We start from the raw sequence: 8,699 nt of genomic DNA on the forward strand, positions 1-8,699 counted from the left end.
TCCAACACAATGGAGGCATTATCACCAATTCTGTTCTCCGTGCATTTTCCCCAGATAGGAATTTAGAGGATTCCAACAATCAGATGTACCGGTATAATGCCCTTCTATTTTGTGTGTGTGCTCAATACCTCACTGTCCAAAACTCTGAGATAGCTTCTCCTAGCATCCTCCACCTCGTCGATCAAGTCCCATGCGGATTCAACACTGTTTCTACTATCTTAGCAGAAACCTTTAATGGTCTAGACGAAATCTTTGCAGATGTGGATCTACCATTTTTAGGATCACATGTTCTACTGTACATATGGCTCACCCTTAAACTTGGAGTTTTTTTCCTGAGATCTCGGTATAACATCTCCATCTTCAACTTCAACGCTTGGGCATTTGGACCGCGTTTCGATACCCAATCCGAATGACAATCTTGGTTAGGCAGTCGATTGTCAGGAGCATATTATGGAAGTCAAGTGGACATGCATTTTTCCCCCTAACAACCCATAAATCCAACCATGTCGAAATTCTGGCCTTAGAAAAAACTTCTTTCTATATTCCAGACCATATTAGGCGTCAATATGGATCCAGTGCTTTTTGCTTGTACGAGTTATTTCAAATTGATATCTGTAGAGTTGTTTTAGTTTACATTATTTCAGTCATTTCTTTGTTGCTACCATAGTCAGAATAATGCCATTTAATACATCATTTTTCAAAAAAAAAAAATGCATTTTATTGGTTTGTCGTTTAATACCGCATTTAAAACTTTACAATAAGTAAAACTCTGTTTTTAAGGAAATTAAATGTATTAAACTTGTTTTTTTGTCCAAATTTCCAACTTTACACCGTCATATTTGTAAATGATAAAATTTAAATGTGTTTTGATGAGTTTATGCTTTTACAACGTTTTTTTTGAAGCAATACTATATTAAACTCGAATTTTCCCTGTCATTTTTGTCGAACTACATTTTGCTTGATATACACCCTACATGCCTTCTAATGGGATTGATGCCTTTCCTGATAGTGCTTCTCAGTACAACTACGTGGGTCAAGGGGTTTCCGACACTGATGGTCGATAGATGGAGGCTCCGTTAAAGTTTTCACATACTACCTCTTTGTTGCAGAGGGTAGGGGACTCGATAAGTTCGCATGCTCCTCAAGCTGCAACTCGAATGCAAACGAGTAGCAGGGCTAAGGATAATAGTGCTAGCAGTTTTGTGCTACGCATGAAGCTATCTAGTAGTGATGTGAGGAAAACTATAGAGAAAGTCGCCACCAGCCTTGAGAGGATGACATCTTCCATTGAACGTGCTAACGAAAAAGGTGATACTCTCTATGTGAGAAGCTAATGGGAGCTCTAGGTGAGATTAAAGGTCTTGACAATAGGGACCTCTTTAAAATCTACGAGTAAGTAAGCAGTCACCACAATGAGGGGCAATTAATCTTGGCATGTAAAAAGGCCCTTCTATGGCCGTATGTCACCGTCTTCCTTGAGCAACGAACCTAGTGCAATACACACTCCAGATTGTGGGTTGTTTTGTCATTTTGAAAGAAGAATTTGGAATATTTTATTCTGCCATTTTGGTTTTATGTATTTATATGGATTGATATATAGTATAGTTGTACTGAATCTTAATTTTGCAAAACCCACTTTTAAGACACTATGGTTGATAAGATTTATAGTATGAATGTATATTGATTTATTAATTTTACTTTAAATCGGTATGTTTAGCCTTCAAACATCTTGTTAGCTTTTAGTTGGCATTATTTAATAATTACAAATTAATTTGGTAATAATTTCTAAGCAATAATCATTAATTTTAAGAGATAGATAGAAAATAATTAAGTCATTTATTTGAAGAATTAATGGGAACCATAAGCGACAACGGTAATTACCAACTAATTAAAGAGCGTAGAAACTTGAAAATTTTGGCAGTTGTCGTATGTGATTGTACTTGCCTACGTTGTTTGATGTGGTTTATCTTGTTCACATAAGCTGTTGTGATGTTGTTTATTAAGAAGTAATTATGATGATAATTTTTTTTCGAAAATGGTTATGCTCATAGCATAATATGGAGTGTGCGTCTATTACTAAGCACGTGCATATTTCTATAGTTTTCTCTCTAATTTGCATGCAACCAAATGCAATATTTTCATACTTTTCCTGCAAAGCCTGAATCATTTTGGCCATGTCCGGCTGCCATGATTTTTTTCTTTCATTATAAATTGGTGTCTCTGAGTGGTGAGAGAGGGGTAGGGCAGTGGGAGAAGGAAATAGATTTGAGAGGGCACGATTTAGATGCTGAAGTGTCACGGTTGTCCCCTCCATATGAAATTCAAACCAAAATCCACAAAAAGGTGGGATTTTGCTTGAATTTCTTAGGAGTTGAGAATGTTGTTTTTTTTTTCTCTCTCTCTACCCTCTCGCTTTTCTCTCTGTATTGGTAATGATCCCCCTTACCACTACTCTCCAAGGTTGACAAGCAAACACTATATATCACTATTCTCCCAGGCAAGTTCCAAGTAAATACATTGCTTGTCTCCTCCCTAGTGACTGCTTATTCCACCACTCTTCTATGCTGCGCAACCAAACGGATAGTAGGAGAATAATTTTACACGATTTTACGTGTGGACTACTTTCTCCACTATTCTAATTACATCCAAACATAAAAATAAAAGAGGAAGAATGATAGATTGAAGGGCGCCCTTACAAAAATCAGGTTCAAGGGTGCTCCTATTTGTTGATTTCTGCAAACTCAACATGGTTTCCACTTTTTAGGCCCCATCCACTTTTTTCGGCGCCACCCTTTGGAGAAATCAACCAACAGGGGAGCCCTTGAAAATGATTTTTGCAAGGGCGCCCTTCATTATATCATTCCTCAAGAGGAGATAAATTATCATCACACAAACTCTGCACGGTGTTAAAAAAAAAAAAAAGAGGAATGCTAATGTAAGGGTCGCCCTTGCAAAAACAGTGTGAAATTAAAAGAAGAACTATGCTGACGTGGATCCAATGGGGGGCGCCCTTTCACCCCTGTTTTTGCAAGTGCGCGGGCGCCCTTACTTTAGCAATAATTCTCAGAGCGAGTGCTTCATTCGTGCGCACCGTATTAAATCCCAATAATATCACATGATATCTGTAAAATGACGTAAATACCCTTTTCCTTTCCCTTCACTACCTACTCTTCTCCGCTCACGCCCATCTCATGAACCCTAAATTCTTCTCTCTCTCAAATTAGGTCAGTTGAAGCTCCTAATTCGAAATCGTAAAACCCATTTGAACTCTCTCTCAATCACACACACACATGAAGACGACCAAGGTATATACTCCATTTTCTCCATTTTCATCTCGTATATACTCTCTCTTAATTTGTTTTTAGGGTTTCTCCTTTCATCATTGGATCTATGTCGGTTTGCTTGTTTTTCTTTAAATTCGATCTTCAGATCAAAAGCTGCTTTTTGAAACGTGAGTTGATTTGATTCGAATAAACTCTTTTCTAACATCCATCAGTAGATCGAAATCCATTCCCACCAGTTTTGGTTTCACGGATCGCTTTACTATTTTGATAAAAATAATAATAATTAGGGTTTGTGAAAAAATAGGGTTTTGGTTTGAATTTGGGTTTCAAGCATTACACACAAGGAGAATTTTGTCTTGTTAAGGTTTGAAAAAAAAAAGGGTTTTGGGTTGAATTGGGGTTTCAAGCATTGCACCCACGGAAAATTTTGTCTCCTCTTTTGATGAAACATTAGGGTTTGAGAAAAACAGGGTTTTAAGTTGAATTGATTTGACTATACTCGTGATTTGATTCGAATATACACTTTTCTAACATCCATCCGTTGTGAGTAGGGCTGGCAATATCACCCGGAAGAGCGGGGATCCGCCCCGCTTGGGGAGGGGATTCCCTGATTTGAGTGGGGAAGAGGAAGAGGAAGGGGAAGGGGATTTAAAAAATTCCCCGGTGCGGGGAAGGGGAGGAGAAGGGGATGGAGTTCGCCCCGCCCCGTCCCACATTAATGCCATTTTTTTCTTGTATTTTTTTAAGTGTTTTTTTTTTTTGGGAAAACTACTAGAAACCCCTTGGATCAAAACATATCTACAAGATTCCCCCAAAATTTTCATAATTTCCATTAGTACAGTTTTGTCCCTGAAATAGCTTTTTATGTTTGCTTTTACCCATAATCCATCGGGCATTGTCCCTCATTATATTAGTATATTACCCTTAGAAATCCCTAAAATCTCTCCATCGAACAATCACTGTAAGGCAACATTAAATTCTTTGAAAATCTCCCTCCCCCAAATAAAGGCAACATCTCTCTGATGAGTGATGAGATTTTATATGGTGTGCGCTCGTATAGTCCATTATTTTTCAAAAAGTAATGTATGGGCTACACCATAGGATGATCCAAACCGTCCATTTGATAGGCTACAATTTAAAAGTACTTTACAGGCCACACCATAGATCATCCAAACCGTCCATTTGATGGGCAACAACGTAAATAGATTGCGGCCCAAAAATCATTTCCATAGGATGATTGCAATCCTCCGATCTGTAGAAGGTACCATAATATGCAATTCCTCTATAGATCAGAGGGTTGGGATTATCCTATGGAAATGATTTTTGGGCCACAACCTATTTACGTTGTGGCCCATCAAATGGACAGTTTGGATTATCCTACAATGTGCCCATCAAGTGGAAGGTTTGGATCATCCTATGCCTATGGTAGTATGGTGTGCCCATCAAATGGACGGTGTGGATCTTCCTATGGTGTGGCATGTACAGTGCTTTTTGGCAAGTGGGATTGGGAATTAGGGATCTACTAGGGACTATTGATCAATTAAATGAATCTGAGAGCAACCACCTTTGTCCCCATGTTAATAAAATGAATAAGACAAAATCTTAGCCTATGTGGGTTGTGTGGCTACTCTCACATGCAACAGCCAAGCCGCAACATGCCTGAAGTGATTGTCCCTAGCAAATCTTTAGTTTTAAACCTAACATTTAACAAAGTAAAGTGATTGTCCCCGAAGGATGCGGGGCGGGGAAGGGGAGGGGTTGGGGATTAGATATTCCCCGTGGGGAGGGGAGGGGGATTCCCCACCATCCCCGCAGTGGGGAGGGGAAGGGGAAAATTCCCCGCAGAGGGGAAGGAGTAGGGGACCCCAACATCCGGCCCCGACCCGCCCCGTTGCCAGCCCTAGTTGTGAGTAGATCTAAATCCATTCCCACCCGTTTTGGTTTCATGGTCCGTGTTACTGTTTTGATAAAAATAAATAAATTAGGGTTTGTGGAAAAATAGGGTTTTGGGTTGAATTGGGGTTTCAAGCATTCCTCCCAGGGAGAATTTCGTCTTCTCTCTGTGTTTCTCGTTTCGGAAGGTGACTCTTGTTTTCCCTTGTTTTGATTGCAAGAAAAACATTTTCTGACGAAAAAAAATTTCCCAAGAAATTTTTTCTTTTAGGCTTCGTTTCTTTCAACGTAAAAATGAATGTAAAATTTGTTTTATGTTCATTTTTACAACTTAAAACAAAATTTATATCCATTTTTACGTTGAAAGAAACGGAGCCTTAGAGGGAAATGGTATGATTATGATTAATTTAGACGTATATTATCATAAATTGAAGGTCTCTCTTAAGTAAAAATTGAAGAAGATCGGTTCAAGTTATCTGTTTTCATATGTAAAACAAGTAAGAAATTTTAGAAATATTTTCCTTTTAAAAATTTTGCAGGAAATTCCTGCAATCCAAACAGGGCCTTAACGATTGCTCTGTTATTCCAGTATTGTGTTAGAGTGGGGTTAGGTTTGTTGTTTATTTATCTATTTTCTTTTCTTCGGGAGATTCTGAGTGATGCTTTCATAGTTTCATGGTCTGTAGAGGGTTTGAAATTGGGTTTCTAGCATTGTGTTTTTACACGAGAATACAAAACTTGTACATAAAAAAGGGTTTTGGATTGAAGAACTTGGGTTGAATTAGAATTTTGTCTTGTCTCAAATTGGGGGTTCGAGCATTGTGTTTTTACACGAGAATAAAAAAAACTTGTACATTTTTATGAGTATAGGGTTTATTTTTATTGCATAACTTGTACATTTTTACATGAGCATAGGGTTTATTTTTATTGCATAACTTGGGTTGAATTAGAATTTTGTCTCCTATCTGCGTTCCTTGTTTCGGTGAGTGACTCTTTTTTTCCCTTCATGATTGATATGTTATTCCAGTATTGTGTTTGGGTGGGGTTAGGGTTATTATTTATCTATTTCTTTTCTTTGGGAGATTCGGATTGAAGCTTTCATGGTCTGTATAGCGTTCCAAATTGAGGTTTTTTCTTTCCCTTTTTTTTTTGCAGTAAGAGGCCATGTGGGCTGTTGGATTGGGGGTTTGATTTTTGCTTCCTGAAATCTGACATAGGGATCTGTCTTTTCGACGTGGGAAATGGGTAAGTGCAAGGGCCATGGAAAATTGGGGAGAATGGGAACGAGGGACGCATCTGTCAGTGCTTACCGTTTCGCTCTTCTGCTATCTCCAGTGGTTTCTGTTTGGGATTGTATCGTTCGCAAGATGAGATATTCGTTTAGACCGGAATGGGTGTAGGTCTTGGCCCGTAAATATTAGTTGTTTAGAACTTTAGATCTTTCAAATTTAGACTTTTTTTTTTAAGTTAGGTTTGAACTGTAAGGAGATGGATTTTGGAAAATGTGCTTACTCTTAGTGGAATTCTTTCAAAGAATTTGAGTGAAGGGGGGTTGATTTTAGACTAGATTGAATTGTAAGGAGATGGATTTTGGAAAATGTGCTTAATCTTAGTGGAATTCTCTCGAAGAATTTGAGTGAAGGGGCGTTGATTTTAGATTAGTTTTCATGGATAATATAGGATGTGTTCCAGTACAAACTGTTCTTAGAAAGGAGAAGAAGAAGCAGACAAAGGATGAGGTGGATCGTCTGAAACAGGCGGAAAAGAAAAAGAGGCGCCTAGAGAAAGCGCTTGCCACTTCTGCGGCCATCCGTTCAGAACTTGAAAAGAAGAAACAGAAAAAGATAGAAGAGCAGCGGCGGCTCGATGAAGAGGGTGCCGCAATAGCCGAGGCAGTAGCCCTGCACGTCCTATGTGATGATTCGGATGACTCATGCCAGATTGTGCTGAACAAGAGTGACGGGTTCAACCCTTGGGACCGTACTAGCAACATTGGCCTCTTCATGGGAGGAAGGAACTTTACAAAGTATTCCGTTGAAGGGTTAGGATGGGTTTCTGATGCTTATGGATATGGATGCAAGTGGAATGATTGTGGCATTGGATGGTCGTTGCCACCTGGAATGTTTGGAAGAGATCTCCAGGCACCATATTTTGAAGAGAAAGGTCGAGGTTGGGACCACTCGGCTGGGATTATAGCTGCACAAGCTGTTTCATCGCTTCAAATTGGTGAAGATGCACATGCTGAATCACTTACTGGTTAAAGACGGTGACTATTTTCATTAATGGGATCTTGGAAGGTAGCGCTTTGGGTAACAAAGTCAATCTCTGTAAGGAGGTTCTGCCACACTTCCGAATAAACTTGTACATATATATATATATATATATTTCAAATATGCCCTTTGGTTGCTTGGGTGCAGCCTTGCTCTGCAGTATAAGAGTTGTTCCTGTGTCACATTCTCATATTTTTCTTTCCTTATTGCTTGTTACAAGAAGCATGCTGTCTTTCTGTAGATTAATTAATTTCTGAAGTCTATGGGCAGAACGATATTGTAATACTGGTTTCTATTGACATTTATAAATGCTATGTATTCTCAGTGTTTTATGAATCTTTTTTCAAATTGAAAACAAAATTAGTCTTCTCCAAGTGTGAAATTTCATGTCTCTCATTTTCTCTTGTTGTGGGGTGGAATGATCAGAAATTCAGAATATGCTTACCACATTTCTGTTTCTAAGGGCTATATTTTTAAGAGATTACTGTTGTAGGAAGAAATGGTTCAATTTTTCTGGTAGGTATGCCCTACTTTCTGATCCTTTTGGTGGCTATTCGTCTTTCATGCTTCATGTAGCTGGAAGCGAAATTCTATATGTGCTCCATGAAATGATGGAGGACTACCTAACTTTTGCAAAAGGTACTTAGCATCCCATGCTGAATTTCATTCTCTTTAAGATAATTGTGGGATTTTGATTGTTTTTTGAGTTACATAATTTCGACTAAGTTTAACTGAATGTGTTGCATTTCTTATATCTGGTTTTATGCTATATGTTGCAGCCATGTGCCGTCTAAATGAACTCTTTATTCATAATTAATGATCTATTATTCATTTTGTTGGATAATTTCTTGATTAAAGCCTGCTGCCAATTTCCAAAGGTTCATATGCATGGCCATCTTCTAGGATCTTTCTAGTCTAAGTTTTTGTTAGTTGGCTGGAAAAATGGTTTCTATTAGCTCATGATTTCTGTAGTTTTAACTTGAAAAAATATTTTAGCTTCTCTATTTTGGACTGAAACAACAATCCATTTGTATTTAATTTTATAGTCATGCGAAGTTTATGAAAAATCCCAACCAGGTGAGATAAAATGCAATACACTTAAATTTAGAACCTGTAATGTATTTTCCATTGCTTCATAAATTAGGAGTGTCAAATTTGTGAGTGCATGCATATAAAGTGAAATTGCGTAAAAGAAGTAGACATTACCAAGTAAACATACTGGCCTGAGCTGAACAAGCTGGTTGACCAAATC

The 8,699-nt window shown here is 38.2% G+C and overlaps 1 protein-coding gene across 1 annotated transcript; it reads left to right on the plus strand.

The window, feature by feature from the left end:
* Window positions 1-3,074: 3,074 nt before the first annotated feature.
* Window positions 3,075-7,783, plus strand: LOC143885285 (uncharacterized). The gene is made up of 2 exons (XM_077389380.1): window positions 3,075-3,305; window positions 6,333-7,783. Exon 2 carries the CDS (start codon window positions 6,845-6,847, stop codon window positions 7,436-7,438), a length of 594 nt encoding a protein of 197 aa, XP_077245495.1. The 5' UTR covers window positions 3,075-3,305; window positions 6,333-6,844; the 3' UTR covers window positions 7,439-7,783.
* The last annotated feature ends 916 nt before the right edge of the window (window positions 7,784-8,699 follow it).

This window comes from Tasmannia lanceolata, unplaced genomic scaffold, assembly GCF_043159265.1.
Source record: "Tasmannia lanceolata isolate RefF3 unplaced genomic scaffold, GAP_Taslan_0.1 ptg000008l, whole genome shotgun sequence".
In the NCBI taxonomy this organism is placed as follows: domain Eukaryota; kingdom Viridiplantae; phylum Streptophyta; class Magnoliopsida; order Canellales; family Winteraceae; genus Tasmannia; species Tasmannia lanceolata.